This window comes from Zootoca vivipara, chromosome 15 (assembly GCF_963506605.1).
Source record: "Zootoca vivipara chromosome 15, rZooViv1.1, whole genome shotgun sequence".
NCBI lineage: Eukaryota > Metazoa > Chordata > Lepidosauria > Squamata > Lacertidae > Zootoca > Zootoca vivipara.
The window spans coordinates 44,643,786-44,668,485 of NC_083290.1; the positions used below are offsets into that span (position 1 = coordinate 44,643,786).

The window sequence follows — 24,700 nt, forward strand, 5'->3', positions numbered from 1 at the left end:
GGGGGGGGGCAAAGCATAATGGGGGAATAATGGGCTTATGCATGCTCCACCATCACACATGATGATGTGGAACACAACCACCCCACAACCCCATATTTCCAAAGACAACACTGTGAATGACTTCCACAAGACTTGGATGATGGGCTTGAGGGCATCCTGAGCAAGTTTGCAGATGACACCAAATTGGGAGGGGTGGCTAATACCCCAGAGGACAGGATCACACTTCAAAATGACCTTAACAGATTAGAGAACTGGGCCAAAGCAAACAAGATAAATTCTAACAGGGAGAAATGTAAAGTACTACACTTGGGCAAAAAGAATGAAAGGCACAAATACAGGATGGGTGACACCTGGCTTGAGAGCAGTACATGTGAAAAGGATCTAGGAGTCTTGGTAGACCACAAACTTGACATGAGTCAACAGTGTGATGCAGCAGCTAAAAAAGCCAATGCAATTCTGGGCTGCATCAGTAGGAGTATAGCATCTAGATCAAGGGAAGTAATAGTACCGCTGTATTCTGCTCTGGTCAGACCTCACCTGGAGTACTGTGTCCAGTTCTGGGCACCACAGTTCAAGAAGGATACTGACAAGCTGGAACATGTCCAGAAGAGGGCAACCAAAATGGTCAAAGGCTTGGAAGCAGTGCTTTATGAGGAACGGCTTAGGGAGCTGGGTATGTTTAGCCTGGAGAAGAGAAGGTTAAGGGGGTGATATGATGGCCATGTTCAAATATATAAAAAGGATGTCATATAGAGGAGGGAGAGAGGTTGTTTTCTGCTGCTCCAGAGAAGTGGACACGGAGCAATGGATTCAAACTACAAGAAAGAAGCTTCCAACTAAACATTAGGAAGAACTTCCTGACAGTAAGAGCTGTTCGACAGTGGAATTTGCTGCCAAGGAGTGTGGTGGAGTCTCCTTCTTTGGAGGTCTTTAAGCAGAGGCTTGACAGCCATCTGTCAGGAATGCTTTGATGGTGTTTCCTGCTTGGCAGGGGGTTGGACTGGATGGCCCTTGTGGTCTCTTCCAATTCTATTATTTTAAGATCATTTAGAAAGAGATAGAAAGGAAAATAAAGACAGACACTGAAGTATTCTCATGGGCAAAGTTCCCTGTGAGAGGTTGAAGAAATTGGGTGAGGGACAATAGTAAAAAAATGTACTTGGGAAAGGGGTTTGTGTGTGCATGCCTTGATCCTTGAGCCTGGGAAGTCTACATGTTAATCAATCCCCTGTTTGGGGTTTTGCTGCTTCACAGTGCTTTGATTGATCTGTTCCACTTTTATTTTTTGTATTTCACTATGCAAGTCCCTGCTTTGGGAGCCTTTATGGCTGAAGTGCCGTATACAAAAACAGCAGAAGGAGCAGTAAATAAATACATGAATAAATAATAGGATGAATTTGAAGGAAGAGTGGTTGAGAAGAGACTGGCCTCTCAAGCTCATGGGCATTGCTTTTTATAGACTTCTCCATAAAGGGCTTGGCTTCCAGTACCTTTCTCATGTTTTATGGCATATCATCACTCATGGGAGCAATATGCTTTCCATTTTTCTACATTTATAGCTGTGAGGGTCTATGCTGGGCCCCTGCAGGGGTCCCTTCTATCATGGACTCCATGGCAGGACTTTGGAACAGGTGCCCCCCCCCCAAATGCAACAGAGCTGGCTTGTCTCACTTCAAATGCAGCAATCAATATACATTGCCATCTTAAGAGGGAGCCCCTGTAAGATCTTTTAAGTCCTTCTTGAACTGGGAGACTTACTGCCTGGGGAACATGGAACAAAGTTGCCTTCCTAAGCTTAGCACAGGGGCAGTTAACAAGGTGGTCTCCCTCTGTTGTTGGACTACAACACCCATCATCCCTGGCCAGTGGCCATCCCTGCTGGGTTTATTGTGGGAGTTGTTGCTGAACGACCTCTGGTGGGCTCCCCATGCCTGACATAGGTTGGACAACCCACATCTCAGTATCAAAGGAAGGAAATGCGGTTTCTTTGCTAAGCGGTCCTTTCACGTGCACTTTCCGCATTTCTTATTTAGTGTGGCAGCAGGAAACTATCATATATGGACATCTCTTAAGATTTGGAAATAGTGAAATATACTTTGTAGAAAGGGTTAGAGAGGGTTTTGGAGCAGGGTTATTTAGGGGCAAGATCCAACTGAGAATGAGCTTATTGACAGGGGAAGGCATGCCGAATACTCCACATCATCTCAAATTTCCAGTCCAGAAGAAATATTTACTCTGCAAGGACTGTATACATAACACAGGCCCCCGTCTCAGCTGCCCACTGGGCATCTGCCTGTGCCACAGAAACCAGCTTGCACAAGTCCAAACAGCCTGCTGAAACCATGCCAACAAAAAGGAGTTGGAGGAGGAGAAATAAATAAAGGGTACCCTTTAAAAAGTAGGGGCATCACAACACAAGGTACACGCCAATATTACAAACAGCTCACATTTATATAATGAGATTTATAAAATAGATATTCCCACATATAGTAAGCTGCATTAATGCTAACTGACATGGAAAAACCACACCATATGTGGGCTACTATGATGTTTTCCAGAATCCACAAACCATCAGGCTGCTGGCTTTAAAGGCACATATCCATGGTCCAAGAAAGGATTCCAGAGGAAAGAGGCCTCAAATGTATCCAGAATAGGGCTAATGACAGGTACTGCCACTGACCTCACTTATCTCCAGGTAAGCTATAGACCAGCTATAGACCAGCAGACTACTCTCCAAGGCCCACAAGAAGAGGAGAGTTGTCAAAACTTTGCCCCAGCTGCTAAGCACAATCTCTGACCTTTGGGCTACTCAGAAACGGCTTTCTCTCCCCACACTTGCAGTCTCCCCTGAACACAACCTCACCTTTAATCACAGCACCAAACACAAATCAGCAACTGATGCTCTCTTGACTCTCCCCCAGATACACACAAACTTGGCCCAGTGGATTACTGAAGTTACAGGGACCAAGCCTATGCTTTGATCTTTAAAGGTAAAGGGACCCCTGACCGTAAGGTCCGGTCGCGGACGACTCTGAGGTTGCGGCGCTCATCTCGCTTTATCGGCCAAGGGAGCCGGTGTACATGTGGCCACCATGACTAAGCCGCTTCTGGCGAACCAGAGCAGCGCACGGAAACGCCGTTTACCTTCCTGCCGGAGCAGTACCTATTTATCTACTTGCACTTTGACGTGCTTTCGAACTGCTAGGTTGGCAGGAGCTGGGACTGAGCAACGGGAGCTCATCCCGTCGTGGGGATTCGAACCGCCGACCTTCTGATCGGCAAGCCCTGGGCTCTGTGGTTTGACCCACAGCGCCACCCGTGTCCCTTGCTTTGATCTTTAGAGGTACAGAATTAGGCTGGTGGGGAGAGGACTATTTGAGAGACTTTTGAGACCCACAAAAAGAAAAGGAAAGCAGCTAGCCTACTGCCCAAGAAGCCACACAAAAGAATTGTAGCAACTCCAACTCAAGCCTGGTGAACTTAGGGTCCAGATTGATGCATGTGTGCAGAGGTGGTCCTTGAGAACTCCCCCCCCCCACTGGCCATGACCTCCTACCAGCCCCAGCAGATCCCTGGGCACTGGCTGCCACTGACGCAATTCCCTCCTTCCCATAACAAACATCCACACCACAGAGACTGCAAAGCAATGTAAAGGTCAGAGGGCGTTTGTGCAAGTACAAAGCAGTACGAAAATGACCACAATATCATCTTATATGGACAATTCCTCAATTACATTCTCAGGCATATATACATTCAGGTATTTGAAGTATACACATGCGTAGGCTCCGTTCGTAAGTAGAAACATTCGTAAGTAGAGTTATTCGTAAGTAGAGGTACCACTGTAGTTGATTTGGGGTGTTGCAAAGGGAAATGCAGGAGCAAACATACCGGTAGGAGATGAGAAGCTGTTTCATACAGAGTGAGACCATTGGGTCCACCTAGCTCACTGGCAGTGGCTCTCCAGGATTCCAGGCAGTGGACATTATTAGCCCTATCTGGATGTTGTGGGGATTGAACCTGGGGCTTTCTGCATGCACAGCCGAAGCTCTACTATGGAGCTATGGGCCTTCTGCAAGGGGCAGCGATCCCCCAAGGGGAGATAGATTTGACACGTGGATGTTCTCCCATGCAAGCCCCTTGGCATGAAGCAGGAGCTGCAGAGGAGCACAGTGCGTTGTATCTGGTCTCGAAGAGTGAGTAGTGGCCACCAGTTCGATGTGATGCATCAAGTCCCAACATTTTTGAAGACTGGCCGTGTTTGTGAGCATCTGAATTGGCTGAATTGGATTGATCTTTATACTACAAAAAGCTTTACCTGCTGGTGTTAAAGGACTCGTAACCAAGAGCAAAAAGACCACAGAATCATTAGGGCACATTTCTCACAAACTATTACACCCTTCCCAAGCTTACTTCGGATTTCATCCCAAAGCAAATACTTAAATTGCTGCCCTGACCATATATACTTTCAGGCAGATCTAATTCTCGTCATTTGCTCAAGTATGACCTTTTTGATCACTTGCCTTCCATCATCATTTTTTTCTCATTTAAATATCTTACAGGCATAGTAGTCACATGAAGATTTTAAGTACTGATTTCCACAGTTTATCTGAATTCCTGATGTTCTAATTTGAAGGTTCAGATACATTTAAATTAGAATCTAGATACGTCAGGCATGAGAAAAATCAACTGTTGGTCCTACTTGCTCCTACAATGCACAGACAAGATTAACTTTATTTTTACACGATTGCCTTATTTGGACTCTTGAGTTCTTCTCTAAAGATACCAGATTAGGAACTCAAGGGTCCAGACACTTAACTGCTCAACTCAAACCAAAAGGATTGGTGACCTAGAAACAGAGGCAGCTATAAGATTCAAATTTGCAGTGACATTATAAAGTGGCCCTTCAATCAAATGAACATGCTACACCTCTATGTTATGAACAGAGATAACCCTCTTCTGCTGCAGCATTTTCAAGCTCCTGATCCAACCATTGACCTCAGGCCAGAGAACAGATTGAGGTAGGTTGTCTATAGCCCCAGCTGAGAAAACGGAACCAAGCCATCCAGGTGCAAACCTCTGCTGTGCCACTTCATCTACTGCCAGCCGTGAACAGGATCCAACTTTTTCTTAAAACAGAAGAACTTCTTCCAAGGTACCATTTGAAGAACATGCTTAGTCAAGAGGATCAGCAAATCCTAGCTACCAACCCACAGCCTACTGACTCCAACACAGACATATAGAAAATACCCAAGAGATTCACAAGCCTAAGTTCGATTCGCAATAAATATATGCATCAGATAACAGATTGCAAAACAAACAACTTTTATGTTTTCTTTCATTTTTAAAAGCCCTCTAATTCCCTTCAAAGTGTCCAAAATTTGTTAAGTAGTTTGTTTGCTGTTTGAAACTGCATGTCTAAAATTCTATTTCAGAAAATAAGAATTAAATTTAAAACAAACAATTAAACAGAGACATAGGGAGTAATCTCTCAGCCCCCACATCATTTATTGCAGAACTTATAAACTAAGTTACCTATCTACTTGAATTATGCCTGTAACTTAAATGAATATATATTTATTCCTGAACATTTCTGGAGCAATACTAAAGGCAATTAAATTTTGTTCTTGTGAATGCTCTACCATGTTCCTTTTGATTCACCAAGAGCACAAAAATGCCACTGAAAACTGAAGCAAATCTACAGCTGGCAATGACGCAAGAGATACTAACTAGCATGCCTACCTTGCTCGGGCAGCGTTTGTGCTGGTCTTGCTGTGGACAGTGTGGCTGTGACCAGCACAGCCCAAAGAATGAGGCACTTCCAGGTAAACATCCCAGTTCTCCTGCTACTGGATGACCACTGAGCTCTCAGACGCCATGAGGGTATGCTGCTTTGGTGCCCGTTAGCAAAACGAGAAAAGGTGGCGGGGGTCTCACTTGTTCTCCAAGGCACAGACTTTCAAACACTGTTAATTCAAAAACAACAGAATTAATGTACAGGAAAATAATTATTCTACTGTCCTCAATATCTCAATTATTTTCTCCAATAGTCTAAAATCAGGACTTTTTGTGCAGTGCTTTTGTGTCTGAGCAAATTGTAAGGAGTGAGGCAATTACACTGCAGATTCAAAATAGTGTAAAGGAAGGCGACTGAAGCTACCGTATGAATTGGGACTGGGGAACCTCTGGCCCTCCAGATGTGGCTAACCACTGGTCATGCTAGTTAGGGCTGATGGGAGTTTGAGTCCAACAACATCTGGAGGGCCACACTTTTCCCATCCCTACTACAAATTTCCGAGACAGAAATCTCAGTTCCTTACTCAGGTATATTGGACCGAGGTCAGCACCAGCACTTTGAATTGTGCTCGGAAACGTACTGGGAGCCAATGTAGATCTTTCAAGATGTTATGTGATCTCGGTGGCTGCTCCCAGTCACCAGTGTAGCTGCCGCATTCTGGATTAATTGTAGTTTCCGGGTCACTTTCAAAGGCAGCCCCACATAGAGCGCATTGCAGTAGTCCAAGCGAGAGATAACTAGAACATGCACCACTCTGGCGAGACAGTCCGCGGGCAGGTAGGGTCTCAGACTGTGTACCAGATGGAGCTGATAAACAGCTGCCCTGGGTACAGAATTAACCTGCGCCTCCATGGACAGCTGTGAGTCCAAAATGACTCCCAGGCTGCGCACCTGGTCCTTCAGGGGCACAGTTACCCCATTCAGGACCAGGGAGTCCTCCATACCTGCCCTCCTCCTGTCCCCCACAAACAGTACTTCTGTCTTGTCAGGATTCAACCTCAATCTGTTAGCCGCCATCCAACCTCCAACGGCCTCCAGACACTCACACAGGACCTTCACCGCCTTCACTGGTTCTGATTTGAAAGAGGTAGAGCTGGGTATCATCCACATACTGATGGACACCCAGCCCAAACCCCCTGATGAGCTCTCCCAGCGGCTGCATATAGATGTTAAAAAGCATGGGGGAGAGGACAGAACTCCGAGGCACCCCAAATAAAAGTAAATGCTATGACTGTGTATAAAATGCATTATTTTGTTGCAAAATAAAATAAATATTCTGCTATTGCTGCTTTTGGAATTTTTTCTAAATGGATCAGCACTGCTGGTTGTGGCTTTTATAGTTTGTTGTTGTTTAGTCGTTTGGTTGTTTCCGACTCTTCGTCACCCCATGGACCAGAGCATGCCAGGCACTCCTGTCTTTTATAGTATAATCCACAGTAATTTCTTTGTGATGGCCTATTTATACAGTATCAACCAATATTGAGAGTCAAATTATAAGCATGCATACATAAACAAGTCCAAAACTCCTATGAAGAGGATGCATTGGCGCATTTCCCACTGGCACAGATCTCCCACTGCCTAACAGCTTTTTGAGAACCCCTTTTGGTAACTGTTTGCGGCAACAAAACTCACAAGATCACAATACAACCACCAGCCTAAAACCCATTGAGATGGCTCCACTTTTCTAACAAAACAGAATCAGAACACACTGTCTTCTTTTTGTACTGTAAATAAGCCTGACTATGTGGTTTATTACAATTTTGTTGGTTGTCACTATCTTCTCACAGCTGTAATTATGGAAGTTCTAGCATCTGGAAGTTGTGAAACTGTGTAGATCACATCCGGCAGTACTTTTATTTATGTCATACATTGATAGCCTCACATCAAAGAACTCCAGGTGATACAGGTAAGGTTTGCAGGTTCCCCTTCGGATGCTGACCAGACCCATGGGCTACACCTTGTACTGTCCACCATGTCCTCAGGCCAAGGTATAAGCGAACAATAAAATCACACACAGCACAGCAGAATAACCAGCTTAGACATATTGGAGCACCAAGTCTAGTGCCCTCCCACCAGCACCCAGCTAGCACAACATGTTTCCTGCTTGGCAGGGGGTTGGACTGGATGGCCCTTGTGGTCTCTTCCAACTCTATGATTCTATGATTCTAACATCCACAAAATCTGGAGGCTGGAGGAGATGCTACTACATTTTTGTTCTTTTAAAAAAATATTATTTCTTATTCCTATGCAAAAGCCTTTGACTGTGTCGACCACAGCAAACTATGGCAAGTTCTTAAAGAAGTGGGAGTGCCTGATCATCTCATCTGTCTCCTGAGAAATCTCTATGTGGGACAAGAAGCTACAGTTAGAACTGGATATGGAACAACTGATTGGTTCAAAATTGGGAAAGGAGTACGACAAGGTTGTATATTGTCTCCCTGCTTATTTAACTTATATGCAGAATTCATCATGCGAAAGGCTGGACTAGATGAATCCCAAAACGGAATTAAGATTGCCGGAAGAAATATCAACAACCTCAGATATGCAGATGACACAACCTTGATGGCAGAAAGCGAGGAGGAATTAAAGAACCTTTTAATGAGGGTGAAAGAGCAGAGCGCAAAATATGGTCTGAAGCTCAACATCAAAAAAACCAAGATCATGGCCACTGGTCCCATCACCTCCTGGCAAATAGAAGGGGAAGAAATGGAGGCAGTGAGAGATTTTACTTTCTTGGGCTCCTTGATCACTGCAGATGGTGACAGCAGTCACGAAATTAAAAGACGCCTGCTTCTTGGGAGAAAAGCAATGACAAACCTAGACAGCATCTTAAAAAGCAGAGACATCACCTTGCCTACAAAGGTCCGTATAGTTAAAGCTATGGTTTGCCCAGTAGTGATGTATGGAAGTGAGAGCTGGACCATAAAGAAGGCTGATCGCCGAAGAATTGATGCTTTTGAATTAGGACAGATTGTGAAGCTGAGGCTCCAATACTTTGGCCACCTCATGAGAAGAGAAGAATCCTTGGAAAAGACCCTGATGTTGGGAAAGATGGAGGGCACTAGGAGAAGGGGACGACAGAGGACGAGATGGCTGGACAGTGTTCTCGAAGCTACGAACATGAGTTTGACCAAACTGCGGGAGGCAGTGCAAGACAGGAGTGCCTGGCGTGCTATGGTCCATGGGGTCACGAAGAGTCGGACACGACTAAACAACTAAACAACAAAAAGATACAAAGTTTGTAAGTTGCTACTTTATTCATCACTGGCTAGAGAAAACAGCACGGGATCATTTCTATTAGAGATGCTTTGGTCTATTCTACCAACTTTTAATTTGTTGTTGCTGCTGCTGCTGCTGTTGTTTTATGACTCATTCTACAGCCAAGCAGGCCCTCAAGGCAGCTCACAAAAAATAAAATTAAAAACCAGTACAATGCCAAAGGACAAATAATTACTATTTAAACTTAATATAAACATTCAGTGGTTAGCCCAGACCAAAGACTCTCTTTCAAACCACCTTTGCCAGCCTCTCCCCAGTCCCCCTCCACCTCAACTCCAGCGGAGGCACTTTGGAGGAGCAGACTGTTCCCAGAGGGCCTCTGGCCATGGGCAGGTTGATGCAAGGTCTGGGTCCCTGGGTGGGTGCCAAGCCATTTTTGCACAGGGACATTGGGGAACTGCCTGGGTAGAAGCTGGTTATCTTGCCCTCCCAAGCCATGGTGCCTGGGACATGTGTACTGATCCCGGCAGTTAAACAAACGCTGGCACCAGACCTCTGAGCAAAAGAGCAGCCGCCAGACCCAGACCGTACATTTTTAAAATAGCTGGCTTAAAATGTTAAATCGTTTTGCTAACGAGTGAAATACTTGGCTGAAGGGTCTCTGGTATTTTCGGGAAATGAACACCCTCTCTCTTAATGGTTCTGTTTATCAACTCTCCTCACTACTTGAGACACAACCCAGCAGAGAATTTTCTAAGTGAAACATGTTGGACAGAAGGAGAAGGGGAAGCTCAGGGGTGGGGGACAAGCTACAGTGGTACCTCTACTTACGAATGTTTCTACTTACGAATGGAGCTCCGTCCGCCATCTTGGATGTGGTTTAGATAGGATTTTTTCTACTTACAAATTTTTAGATAGGGTCGCTTCTACTTATGAATTTGTTCTCCCAATGCATTCCTATGGGATTAGACTTACAATTTTTTTCGACTTACGAATATGCGTTCGGAACGCATTGAATTCATAAGTAGAGGTACCACTGTACAGTGACCAGAGCAGGCTCCAAACACTGAATTTGTATCGCCTGAAACAGCTGGCGGGTGGCTCAGGGAAGAGTCACAGGGAAACCTGTCCTGGCTTCCCTGAGTACCAGGTTCATACTTCCAGCATGAATCCCAAGGACAAGTCACGAGCCATGATGTGGCCGTCCTTCAGGCTGCACAGAAAAGAGGCCCTGGAGACACTGAAGTGGTGGCACTTCTCAGCCAAATTGGAAGGGGTGTGGGAGCAGGGGGTGTCCAGAGAAAAGACATCAAGGCACAGTGGCCTCCTCCTCGGGAACAGCAAAGGAGGAGGAAAAGGAGCAGGTCCTCCTGGGGTGATTTTAATTACAACTCCCTTTGCCCAAAGCACCACAGAAACCAGCATTTTGAACTTTGTGCAACAGTTAAAAGGAGAGCAGGCAAAGGAAAAGAGGCATCATAGAAACCCGGGGGGGGGGGGATGGATTACATCTTGTGTGTGTCTAAGCCTCACTAAAGTTCAATGGGAACTGGTCCCAGGTGAAGTGGGCATACAGTGGTACCTCGGTTTATGAACACAATTGGTTCCGGAAGTCTGTTCATAAACTGAAGCGTTCATAAACTGAAACGAACTTTCCCATTGAAAGTAATGGAAAATGAATTAATCCGTTCCAGATGGGTCCGCGGTGTTCGTAAACCGAAAATTCGTAAACCGAGGTTCCACTGTAGGATTTCAGCCTATTAAAATATTTAGGAGATCTATCATGTGGAGAATGAAGTGTTAAGTGGAGTGGAGGATATTGGCCGCATTCTTGATGAAGTAGCAAAGCTGAGTCCAGGCTGAAGAATCATAGAATTTTAGAGTTGGAAGGGACTCCCAGTGTCATCTAGTCCAACACCCTACAATGCAGGAATCTCAGCTGAAGTGACTGCAGGTGGTGAATCACTCTCCCAGAATTCCCTGCACGTATTAAAGTCGTAGCATTCCAGGGAGAAAGCTTGCCTAGAATTGCCTTCCCTGAATTTGTGTGGAATATGATTCCCCCTGCCGTCTAAAGTGGCACAGCTAGACCAGAGCTGGCACCAGGCCAACCTCTGGTCCATCTAAGCTGAGTCCTGCCTGCCCTGTGCTGTGTGGCAGCAGCTCTCCAGGGTTTCAGGAAGGGGACATTCTCAGGGCTTGAACCCAGGACACCTCCCATGCCAAGCTAAGGTCTTCATCACCATTGCCAGCACCAGCTTCTTTTCCTCCCCCTTATTGCTACTACCTGCCTGCCAAGGAGTGAAATCTCTGCTCTTCCTTTCACCGCCACGATTGCCCAGGAGCAAGAGGCAGACAAATAAGCAGATGGCAACAGTGAAGAGAAGATGCAGGAGGACTTTGCCAAGGGCCCCCTGTTGGGTGTGTACCCTCAACAGACGCCCAATCCTACCAACCACAGTTACCACTCCTGAACGGGCCAAAGGTTCACCATCTTAGAAAGACATTTCCTTTGACAATATGCTAAAATCAAGACATGCCAGTTTGCAGGCATGCTTCTAAAGCACACACAAACACTTTTGAATTGTCTTTCACACTTCAGTGAAAGAGAAGTCTATGCCAGATAGGTCTACAGCTGAAGTCTAGACAGACAAACTTATACAGAACTCTGTCCCTATGGGACTTATGGGACAATGAGAATTCTTTCAAAAAAAGGGATACATGGAATCTCAGAAGGGGCTATGCAAAATGTAAAAGGTCCTGGAAACTAAGGTTGCACATGCCCCCCTTCACCCAATTCGGATCCCAATCCAGTGCTTTGGAGCAGCACAGATCTGAACTGGATCCAGGACCTGAACTGATTCCTACACCTTGCAGAGAGTATTGCAGAGCTGTCTGGTGGCAAGAAAAAGGGAGAATAAGATGCTCTGGCAGCCTGCATGGCTTTCCTCTCCCCTCCCAAGTGCATGTTTGATCAGGGGTTTAAACCTTAATTAAACATATGATCCGCAGGGGGAGAAGGAGATGCCTGCAGGACAGCTGAACATCTCTTTCCTCTCCCTGCCACCAGGTGGCTTCTTCCCTTTGGACACCCTGGATCACTCGGAATGGACCCAGGGCTGCCTCAACTTGACCCATCCAAATCCTGGACTGCCGCAAATTGGCCCAATTGGGATCCAGGAATTGGCCCCATCTGAAGTACTGCCAGCATGGAAGCCCCTTTTAGGATTCTGTGCCTATGAGGCAAAACACTCCCCATTGACACCTTCATGTAACACCCTTGTTGCTAGGAGGCGGGAGTTGAGAGAGATTGTGCAGCTTGGGTTGCAAGCATCTTCCACCCATCCAGACAATTTCTATCCTGGCTTTCCCCCAGAAGTAGCCTTCAAGGTGGCAAGCAATGCTAAAAATAGCACGGATTGCAACTTGCGCATCATCCACCACATTTGCCACCCGATTAAAGACATCAGCTGATGCGCTTTAGTTGATTAAGGCACTTACTTGTGATAAAAGGTGGGGGTAATTAAAGAAAAATGAAGAAAAGTTATTTGATGGTGCACACATGCCCTGGCAGCCTTCATCTAAGCAGAACTGCTCAGCCTCCTTGCGAATGCTTAGTTCACGATCTTGCTCTCTCTCCCCCCCCCCACCCCTCAAGCACAAGCCATCTCACCCCGAAAGTGGGACAGGCTCATCTTCAACCCCCCACCTGCCTTGCATCTTCTCTTGGCTGCTTTATATTTAGTTTTCTAATGATTTCTAATTGTTTAAATATTTCTATGTGAACCAGTTTGCAAGGTTACTCTGAAAAAGAGCACTTAGGAAACACACAACCCATTTGGCACATTTATCCATTTATAAGTTCTAGCTCTCAAACAAGATAGCTGCAGCCCTTAAGACTAATCCGGGGGCATCTTTTCAGTTGAAGTGTCCATTTCTCCCCAATTAGCTGACTAAACTTTGCTGTCTTCAAAAGGTGGATTGGGCAGGAGGCCTCCCACTTGGGGACAAAGACCCCTCACAGGGCACCAGCCTCCCCTCCCTTCCTCACAGCCTGCTCTGCAGAAGGGCAAGTGAAATCAGAGGAGGCTTGTGGGCACATGAAGGCACAGCTCTTCTTGGTGTTTACGCAGCCTTTATATATATACCTGAAGAGCACAACTGTTCCTTTCAGAGGGACATGGAGTGCAAACACAGCAGCCCGTCAGTTCCTCCCTCCCTCCCTCCCTCCCTTCCTTCCTCCCTCCCTTGAGTGGGAATCTTGCCTGCTGCTCACCTCCAGCTTCCCGGGCCCTGCACATCCTCCTTGTTAAAAAAGACTTCCGTGGTTAGACAGACATTTTAGAAGACCACAGGCTGACTCAGAAATGTGCCATGACAGCTTCTCCCCTTGCCTGTCCCAATGCGACGAGACGAGGTGCATGTGCAACCCACTGGCGCATGGATGAAGCACTAAGGCAAGCACACATGCACAGCAACCCACCTTGCTTCTGCATAGCACAGTATTCCCTGGATGTTCAACAACACACACAGGAAATTGATTAAAAACACTAGAACCACATCATTCCAGGCCATGTGTTCCATACTATGAAACCAATATCCTGATATGGACTTCAAATTGGTTTTGGATAATGTATCAATTTATCGCCCTGCCTTAATGAAGTCATGAGATTGGCAGGTGGGTGGTCCTTTGCACCACACCTGAAACTGGACAAGAGACACACAAGCTAGACTTCTATGGCAAAATTTCACCAACAGGGCGCCACGGCAGAGAAGGGCCTTCCTCCTGCCTTTGCTGTGGGTTATGCTCATCAGCAGAATTACACAAAGGTCCTCCCCAGAAGATCTCAAAGCCCAGGAACTTGGCACCCAAGCCATTTGAGACTGGGGTGCCTCTTTGGCCGCTGGGACACTCCCCGGGTCACACCTCCTTCCCATCAACATCCCTTGACTCTCATAACTACTCTTTCTTGCCAGGATGAGGTGCAGAAACCAAACCACTGCCAAAAGGAACCTGGACATTCATTGCTTTACCCGCTTTGCCCTCTGGCCTGCCCCCCACCAACTTGTTGCCTTGGGAAGGCTGCTCAGAAGGTAATATGGCCCCAAAGTTCAACAGGGTTCCCTAACAATAGTGCTATAATAATTTTATTATTTGTCCCCTGCCCATCTGTTGGGTTGTCCCAGTCACTCTGGGCAGCTTCTCCTACAGACCAATGAAGCCTCAGGTCACTTTCCCTGGGGCAGAGCAGAGTCTGGGCTGAACTCGGGGCCAGCAGGTCCAACCTGCACAAAAAGAGCATTTCAGATGCTCCAATGCAAAGCAAGGAATATAAAACGGATAAATCCAGCTGACTTCTGTTGCCAACTCTTCCCCGCCCCAACTGTGTACCTTGAACACAAACAGCCTTGAGGCTTGCTTTTGTTTAGTTACAGAATTAGCTCTCCATATTTCACACAGCGGGAGGAGGGAGAAATAAATCGAAGAGAAGCTGCTGGGTGATTCAGCTGCAATGGAAACTTCAGCTCACCCTCAGCCTCCTCCTATGTCAACCACCGGCTCCGTGGGCTCAGCTATGTGACACTGTGCTAAAAACACAACTTCCAAACAGGCCCACAGGAAGCCTAAAATCAGGCCAAACCAATTACCACAGGTCAAAAAAAAACGTCCAGGACTATTCTAAGGCAGAAACAAGGGTGGGTGAAAGAGAGACACTGTAGATCAGGGGTGGCCAACTCCCAAGAGACTGCGATCTACTCACCCAGTTAAAAACTGGCAGTGATCTATCCCCTTTTGGGGGTTCAGGTCAAAGTTGTTGAGCTTTCCTTAGGAAGGAAAGCCTTGTTTTTTTGGGGGGGGGGGGGTGCAGGGCTTTTTTTTTAGGGGAGCCAAAGTTGTTTAGCTTATTTGGGGGGAGCCAGTGATCTACCACCGATGTCCAGTGATCTACTGGTAGATCACGATCTACCTGTTGGACGTGTCTGCTGTAGATTAACCTCCTCCAACCATGGAGCCTCCCGACAGATGTTTAGGACTGCAATTCCCATGAGGCACAGGCAGCCGGTCAAATGGTCATCTGAAAGCATCTGAGCGGCCCAAGAACAGCATGAGGCACCAGTGGGAAACCCACAAACAGGTCCTGAACATCCCAGCACCCCCTCCTCCACTCCAGCATCAGCTGGGGGAAGGCTGGCCTAGGGGGGCCCTTGATTTGAGGATGGGGTTTCCCCTTAGCACCCACTGACAGGGACTCACCCATAAGCTCTCATAATCAGATGATGTCTCCAAAAGAAATGTCCCTCTGAACAGACGCAGAGTTTCTTTCCCCTCTCCCAAGAAGAGTCCTTGTCCCTTCTAGAGTAGGGGTGGCAAATGTCAGCCTGGAGGCCAAATGCAGACCTCCAGTCCTCCCTGCCTGGCTCTGCGGACTCTCGCCAGACCACACCACCCACTGGCCCTCTCCCCAAACTCTCGGGAATGTGTCCTTCCTCTGAGATCACGCCTCTGGCTGAACCAGGTGGAGAAACCTCGGACACTTGTGTGGCTGAACCAAAGCAAGAGATGCAGAGTTTCCATTTGCTTCTTCCCAGCCCTGGAATAGGACCCCCTGCTCCCACTGAAGGGAACCCATGTGGCAATGAAAGCCCCCAGAGTGGGAAAAGTTCCATGCAGGCTGGGGCTGACGGGAGTTGTAGTTCAAAACACGTGGAGGGCACCAGGTTGAAGAAGGGTGCATCCACTTGTAGTCTTTACAGCAAACCTGTAGGGTAGGTCACTTACAGTGGTACCTCGGTTTACAAACACGATTGGTTCCCGAAGTCTGTACTTAACCTGAAGCAAACTTTCCCATTGAAAGTAATGGAAAGTGGATTAATCCGTTCCAGACAGGTCCGCGGAGAACTTAAACTGAAAATACAGTGGTGCCTCGACTTACGAATTTAATCCGTTCCGAAGGCACCTTCATAGGTCAAAAAATGTTGGAAATGTGATTTCCCATAGGAATGCACTGGAAACTGAAAAATTCGTAAGTCGAAGCAACCCTATCTAAAAATCCGTAAGTCGAAAAATCCCTATTTAAAACCACCGCGGTTTTCTTTTGGATGTTGAGACACTCGTAAGCGTGCGGCCATTACCCCCATTCGTAAGTCAAAAAAATCGTTGTCGAGTCGTTCGTAAGTCGAGGTACCACTGTACTCAAACTGAGGCGTACTTAAACCGAGGTATGACTGTATCACCATCCCCTGACCAGCGGCGAAGCAAGCCGATCGGGCACCTGGGGCAGTGTGAGTGCCCTGTGCCCAGGGGCGGGGCCAGCCACCCAAGGGGGCACCGCAGGACCTCCAAGGAGTCTGCCTGCCTCCTCCCACTCAGTCGCCCTACAGCTGAGGGGGAGGTGGCGGGCGGACCATTTGGGCAGCACAGAGCCTGCGGGCGCTCAAGACACCGCTTCACTCCCAGGGGAGACGCGTGCCTCGGGAACGCTGCAGGCCCCGCAGTGAGTGCCATCCACCATTTTGTCACCCCCCTCAGTGGGGACATCCGGGGCGAACCGCACCTACCAAAAACCCCTTGTTACACCCCTGCCCCTGACTTAAGAGGAGCAAGAGAGAGTTACTTAAGTTGGTTACTTAAGGGCACCTAGTGAGTGAGTCTGTGACACAGGTGACATTTGAATCACTTTATCAAGGGACAACCCCTAGATTAAGGGAGTTTTCTTCTTTAAGTTCTCAAAGCTCAATCACAGTTAGTCCGTCATTTGAAAAATAAGACTTTAGACCCATCTTGCCGCAAAATGGCAACAAGACATTGTGTTTCGGCGACTGAAACCTTGGTTTTAGGAGCTATTTGGCGCCTAGCTGATATATCTGAGTTTGGCCCTTGATCCAGATCTCAGTCTCATAGCAATTATGCTGTACCAATCCTCATTAGGAACCTGAAAAAAGATGCCACTCCTTCCTAGTTAACAAAGGTTTCCTAGCCAACTGGAAATGATAACAGTACAACGCCAAAGAAGCAGACATATTTGCTGAATTCATACCATGCACAATAGGTTAGACTTGATTTCCCACTCAAGCCTTTACCAGGCTGCATGCCCAATAATTTATGCAACAATTAACAAGATCACTTAAAAACAAGAGTCAGAAAAAATCCGCCCCGAGAGCTTTGTGCACCTCTACATGTCAGGCCAGAAACAATTTGTTTAAATAAAACCTATTTAATTACACTGGGAACAGAGGAAGGAAACCACACAAATTAATGGTTAAAGCAAATTCAGAAAGTCAACATCCAGGTATGCAAAAGCAAGCAAGAGCCTCCTCCTCCCAGAGCTGCATACTCACACCTAACAGGCAGACAAAGAACACAAACAGAACCCCTGGCCAGGATTGAGAATACTCTACTCAACACTCATGTCTAACAACAAATGTAACCTGATTTGTAAGAAAGACTGTACAACCTTAAAAAAGAGGCAAGGCTTTTGTAAACCAAGAAAATCTGTAATGATTTTTTTTTAAAAGAAACGACCAGCAGATACCTTCCCCAAAGCAGCCATAGCACATGGGGTCTGCCACGTATATCCATGTGGCTTCAGTCACTGGCAGGCCAGCTAAAGACCTCTGGGCCACATGCGGGGAGTCGAGGTGGCTCCGTATGTGCTGAGATGGGGACATTTCTTGGCCTAGAGCAGTCATGATCAATAGGTAGACCCCCTGTTGATCCTGGTTGATCGTGGGATCCGTATTGATCGTTGGCTGATGAAAACTGTGGAATGATAGTTTCTGCCCCCCCCTGCTTTGTCCCTCCATTGTGTAAAGTGGGTGGAGTTTGTCGTTTCTCTTTGTATTGGTGAATTTGATTATTGCCTTTATTGCCGCATGTGCTTGTTAGTGGTGTCGTTTGAGGTGAGCGAAACGCTTAAAAAAAGCTCAACAACTCTGGCCAATCCTCCCCCCAAAAGCTCAACAACTGTGGTCAATCCTCAATGACAATGGGAAGATCACTGCCAGTTTATTTACACTGGGAGTAGATTGCAGTCTCTTTTGCATTGGACAGGCCTGGCCTAGAGGAGCAAATATTTATCTTCCCCATACCCACGAGCCTGCACAAGGAACGGCCTGGTGAAGTCCATCACGTCAGGATTGCACCTTCTGTTCCCCAGCTGGCTGGGAGCAACGGAAGTTGTGGGAGAAGAGGGGGAAGCTAGAAAAGCAGGTTATTAGAAGTCAGCTCTCAGGTACACCTGGGGCAAAAGTGGAGGGACTTCTCAACTGGCTGGCACAGCGGACGACTGGGGAGAGGGATCCCAAACATCACCCACCTGCTTTCTCCTCCTCCTAATGGAAAGCCCAATTCAGAGCCTTCCTCTTCTGTGTGCTCTGGAGCTCATCCTGCTCATCCCAAAGGGGCTTGCGCAGCAGGATTATGTCCCAGGGCTGCCTCCCACTCTGCCGCCATTAATACCATCCGAAATGGCAACCTGCTTGGTTCATCCTCAAAACACGTTTTGAATCAGCTTCCGTTTTTTAAAAAATGGACAGATGATCCTGATCTACAGGAGACTGATAAAGATCCCATCTCTCCTGAAAGGAAGAAAGGCCTCTTCCGCAGAGCCAGGCCCTGCCCTCCTTGGAAGAGGAATTGCATGTAATGGAGGGCTCGTTCCCAAGCGGAGGCTTCTTTCCATTCCAGTCAGAGACTGTCTTGATGTATTTTAATCTTCTCTGAAGACGACAATGTAGGGGCACCAATGCATGCCAGCCAGACCCCCCCCCCAAAGATTACAGAAGCAAAGTGCTCATGTGGAGAGAAATGGCTTCCTGCCAAATAAATATGTGAGACCTTGACACAGCCAAGGCTTGGCAAGCTCCCCATTCCTCTCTTCCTTCATTTACATCTACTAAATCTGAGGGAAGCAAAAGGTCCACAGGGATCCATCTGCTCAAGTTGGATGGTATATTTCAAATCCTCTCTCCTTGTGGGGCTGCTTCTGGGAGAGGGAGAGGGAGAGAGAGAAGCAATTTCTCCATGGGACTTATGGGTCAACCCCCTTTCTGCCCAAAGGCACCAGAGGTGATTTCCAACATTAAAGCCCAGCAATGCAGCGCTTTCTTCCCTGCCCTTCACCCAACGCTCACATCTTAATCACGTTTGGGAGCGAAATCGCCGCAGGCGTTAAGGCTGCTGGCCACCGGGAGAGTTATTTTCCCATGCTCCCTCACAAGCAGAGCTGGGTTTTTTGTTTTGTTTTGTTTTTCCCCCTTCAAATAATCTTTATTCATTTTCTAAAAAGAAAAATACAAAAGATACAAACAAAAAACAAAAAAGGCAAAAAGAAGAGGCATGAAAAGGGCATGAAAAGGAGAGGTTGGCTGCACACAGGCATAGCTTCCAATTGCTTGGGGAAAGCCCTGGAGAGGAGGGGTCTTAGCTGGCTGTGAGGAGGTGGGAACTTTCAGTCTTGGCAACTGATCTTCATGGAGTAAGACCCTAAGGAGTATGAAGTGTGTGCCCAGGAGGTCTAACACAGAGCCAACTCTGTGGAGGTTGTGCTTTTGCTAATAAAGAGTTGACTGACTGCTCCTGTGGCACAGGGTGGGGCCAACTGAAGTTGGAAGCCCAAGAGCACCTGGAGGGCCACAAATTCTCCAGCCCTTGCTTAGAGGTAGGTATAAAATACACAAACCTTTTTCACAAATCTGCCAAGAACCTACAACCCTCAATTCCCAGTGGCTGAACTTTCATCCTTTGAGCCACGCTGGTTAAGACAAAGAAAACCCAGGAAAATCTGGGCACTGGTCAAGCAAGCTCAGTCAGTACAGCATGAGACTCCTAACCTCAGGACTGTGGGTTCAAGCCCCATGTTAGTCAAAAGATTCCTGCATTGCAGGGGGCTGGACTAGATGACCCGTGTGGTCCCGTCCAACTCTACAATTCCATGATTCTAAGATTTAGATGAGTTCAGTTTAAACGGAAGTGAACAAATCAAAACTGGCTGAACAATGCAACAAGAGAATTATGTATTTTATAGGTCTTCTGTCATTCGCGACTGGACTTAACCATCAGGGGTCCCTTTACCTTTTTGATATGTTCCAAGAAATACTCTTCAGTTACAGAACGCCAAACTTCAAAAGAAGTAACAATTATCATTTGGTCTGCTCCCACCTTTTCAAGATTGAAGTATAATGGGATAAACTTCTAGGGAGTGTATTTATGATCTGGTTAGGATTCGGTGATATTTGGAATCTATCATAGAATCATAAGAGTTGGAAGAGACCACAAGGGCCATCCAGTCCAACCCCCTGCCAAGCAGGAAACACCATCAAAGCATTCCTGACATATGGCTGTCCAGCCTCTGCTTAAAGACCTCCAAAGAAGGAGACTCCATCACACTCCTTGGCAGCAAATTCCACTGTCGAACAGCTCTTACTGTCAGGAAATTCTTCCTAATGTTTAGGTGGAATCTTCTTTCTTGTAGTTTGAATCCATTGCTCCGTGTCCGCTTCTCTGGAGCAGCAGAAAACAACCTTTCACCCTCCTCTATATGACATCCTTTTATATATTTGAACATGGCTATCATATCACCCCTTAACCTTCTCTTCTGCAGGCTAAACATGCCCAGCTCCCTAAGCCGTTCCTCATAAGGCATCGTTTTCAGGCCTTTTACCATTTTGGTTGCCCTCCTCTGGACACGTTCCAGCTTTTCAGTATCCTACTTGAACTGTGGTGCCCAGAACTGGACACAGTACTCCAGGTGAGGTCTGACCAGAGCAGAATACAGTGGTGCTATTACTTCCCTTGATCTAGATGCTATACTCCTATTGATGCAGCCCAGAATTGCATTGGCTTTTTTAGCTGCTGCATCACACTGTTGACTCATGTCAAGTTTGTGGTCTACCAAGACTCCTAGGTCCTTTTCGCATGTACTGCTCTCAAGCCAGGTGTCACCCATCCTGTACTTGTGCCTTTCATTATTATTTTTGCCCAAGTGTAGTACTTTACATTTCTCCCTGTTAAAATTCATCATGTTTGCTTTGACCAAGTTGTCTAATCTGTTAAGGTCATTTTGAAGTGTGATCCTGTCCTCTGGGGTATTAGCCACCCCTCCCAATTTGGTGTCACCTGCAAACTTGCTCAGGATGCCCTCAAGCCCATTATCCAAGTCACTGATAAAGATGTTGAATAAGACTGGGACCAAGACAGAACCTTGTGGCACCCCACTAGTCACTTCTCTCCAGGATGAAGAGGAGAGTTCCCAGGATTGTGTAATAGCCATTTGGGGCTGGAGGGATATGTACAGTGAATAAAAATTAAATTGCGCATTGACAAAGGATGGAAGCTTGCAGGTTTGAAACATATACCAGTTTTAGCTATCCCTCACTGTAAAGCAGTCCTGGTTTTCAAACTCTTGAATTCAAGCCCAACACAACTTGAGAAAAATCTCTGCCAAGTATTTAACTCACACTTAACTTTATTTGTGGTGCAAGAGTCACTTCCTGCTTAGTCAAGGTGCAGGACCACTGATCCACTCATGCTGAACATGTGAAATGATTCCATTGAAAAGCACTGCTTTTGAGGCCATGCATGAAGCCATTAAACTTATTCTTGGGATGCTTGATCTGTGATAGCTCATTCACACAGAAGTGAATCATCAAGTGAAAAGCTCACAGAGAAAAGAAGCTCAGAAACAGAAGGAACTGGAAAGTCCCATCAAGCCAACAGTCCCATCCTGTCAAGGAGGGAACATTCCCCCACCCCCGACAATGCCAAGCAGTTTAGCCAGGGAGAGCCAACTCCCTTCAGAGCATAGCAAGAGCTCGGCTCACGCACACCAAAGGCCTCCCTAGTCGAGCTTACTGCTTCCCACAGTAGACAACCCACGGCCCATGGGGAGTCCCAGGCCTCTCCTGGTATTCCTCTCCTCTAGTAAGCCATTACTCAGGGATGCTGATCCTGGAGGCAAATGTAGCCATTAGGACCAGCAGCCATTGACAGTCCTTTCCTCTAATCCTGCAGAAAAGCCATCTAAGTTGGTGCCCATTACGGCACCTTGTGGAAGGACCCTTGAGCTGTGTGAATAAATACTTTTGACCATTCTGAAACACACATGCCTCTTTCTACATTCATCCTGTGTGTGCATTTGTGTCTGTGTCTCCCAGAGCTGGATTACCAAATAGGCAGAGTAGGCACTGGCCTACAGGGCCCCAAACCTTTTAGGGACCCCATGACAACAGATCAAAATAATATTGGTTTCATATTGAAAGAAAATTACAATCAAGCTTTCTTAGTTCAGTGTTATCCCACTAGAGAGCCCCCCCCCAAGATTTTGACTGTCATGGGGTCTCCACAGAGTTTTATCTGGCACTGATGTCCCCCCCCCCAAAGACTTTACTCATCTTTCTGCCCCCCATAGCTAAAACGACCCACACATTGCAACCTTTCCTCAATGTGGAATTGCTCCAGTCTCATGATCATTTCAGCTGCTTTTCTCTATTTCTCCAATATATTCCTTTTCGGATGCATCAACCTTTCCTAATTATCCCCAAGGGGGGGGGGACTTTGTTCTTAGGACACCAGTCAAGCGACTAGAATTGTCCAACCCCTTTCCCAGATGCATATAGTTCTGTAATAAATTTAGCATCACATGGGAACTTGGTTGTCACAGCTGTGAAAAGGCGTCCCTGGCCAGTGTTTCCCCAAGAGTGGGCTTAGGACCAATTTTAGGTGGGCATTGGGGCCGCAGCCTCCCCCCGGCCTGTCCTTCCCCATAGCCATGCCATGAGGGGAAGAGTCAGAAGGGAATTAGAGAGCAAGATAACAGGTTGCTGTTGTTATTGTTTCATATAAATAAACTGGGGTCTGAAAGGAAGGGGACTTTCAAAGGACAAGGGATGACAGGATCTGGTGGTTGAGGAGACGGAATCAGGCACAAGGCAAGTGGGGCTGGAAAGGGGGAAATAGAAAGAACAGTCTCCTTCACACAGAGCTTCTGCATCAAGAACTTCTGTTTACGAGGAGGAGGAGGCTATGTACGTCACAATACCTCCAAAATAAATATCTATCTTTAACTTGATGAAAGCTGAGCTATGGAACACCTTGCCATAAGTTGCGGCAAGGAATTTAGCACTTTCTAACAATCCACAAGTTATCAGAGCATCAAGAGATGGCAGGAATTTCCAATCGGTTGTGCCAAAGGTTGTGTCCACCTGCCACCATTTAGTGACTGGCTCTTCCCTGCACCACCATTTGGAGACAGATTTATTATTATTTCATTTCTATTCTGCCCTTCATCAAGAGATCCCAGGCTGGTTCAAAGAATAAAATACAACATAAAACACAAGCGAAAACAACAAGCCCCCCTTCCCACAGATACCTTTAAAAGGCTGTAGGATAGGCCTGGTTGAAGAGGAACATTTTTGCCTGGCACCTAAAATATATATAATGAAGGTGCCAGGCCAACCTCCAGAGAGCATTCCACAAAACGAACTTGTCTTAGGGGTTGCCTAGGAGTCACCTGCACCCACAAGGTCACTCTCCCTACTAAAATGAGGCTTAAAAGCACCATAAATTGTTGCCAATAAAACAGGCGATGCTGGGCAGTTGGAGCAGTTGCTCAGTTTTGCAAATGTGTGCCAGGGTCCCAAAAGGCTTTACCCTGCTGCCTCTCAATTGCTAGGCACTTGCCATCTCATAACACACAGTTGGCAAGAAATAAGCATTCAAAGAACAACAATCATAGTTGTTATATTGCACTACGGCTGTCCCAGGATGTGCTCTGAGGGCTCATGTTTTGTTGCTTTCCATAGCAGTGGAAGTCAGCTTGCAAGCTGAATTCCTGGACATGCTAGGAAAGCAGGGGAAGATAACCTTTTGCAGCTGCAGGGCCACATTCAATCCTGGTCAGTCTTCTAGGGGCCACATGGCAGTGGTGGGCAGAGCCAGAGGCAAAAACAGGAAGAAAAAATTAACTTTGAAGGATAGCCAAGTTCCTATGCACCCACCAGAGGTCAAGGACACACTCTAGCTTGGGGAAAACACTCAAGGAGGGTGTGGAATATGGCTGGAGAGGAGGTGTGTGACCTGGAAAGAATTGTAAGGGCCAAACAGAGACACCTGGAGGGCCACACCTGGCTTGGGGCCAAGGTTCCTCAGCCCTGTAACTAGAGAGTAAGCCCCACTGAACTAAATAGGATTTACTTTTGACTAGATGCGCTTTCATTTGCACAGCATATGGTTTTGTCAGCTCTCCAAAGCAGGCGCTCGTCAGTCAGTTTGTGTCAACAAATTCCATAGGAATCACTGCACTGTCTTTTGCAGGCAGCTAAGAGCCCAGCGGTACCTCAGCAGATTTACTGTAACTTAAGCTCTTGTGGATGAGAGCCAAACCTGTGCACAAGGTAAGAAGAGGTGACCCTGCACTTTCCTTGAACACATTTGGGCATTGCACAGAAATGTCACAGACTTACTGTAGCTCCTACATTTCAGGGGCTTTGGGCTCCCCTGCTTATATCCTCCCCCCACCCCACCCCACCCCGGAATGGAGGAGGCCTCATGCTGCCAATGGAGGCAGCTCTGGAGTCCACAAAAGATCACAGCACAAGTAAATCTCTTAGTCTTTAAGATGCCAGGAGGCTCTCTGCTCTTTCTGCATCTAAGAAGAACAGTCTTCCCTCCCCATAAATGCTTGCGAA

General features: G+C 46.8%; 1 protein-coding gene across 7 annotated transcripts in view; it reads right to left on the reverse strand.

The window, feature by feature from the left end:
• Nucleotides 1-24,700, reverse strand: part of FGFR1 (fibroblast growth factor receptor 1) — a 101,465-nt gene that overhangs the window by 74,938 nt on the left and 1,827 nt on the right. For all 7 annotated transcript variants that reach the window (XM_060283074.1, XM_060283073.1, XM_035139888.2 and 4 more), the window contains exon 2: nt 5,740-5,963. In XM_060283074.1, coding sequence (XP_060139057.1) covers nt 5,740-5,830 — 91 coding nt within the window. In that variant the 5' untranslated portion in view covers nt 5,831-5,963. The remainder of the gene's footprint in view (nt 1-5,739; nt 5,964-24,700) is intronic.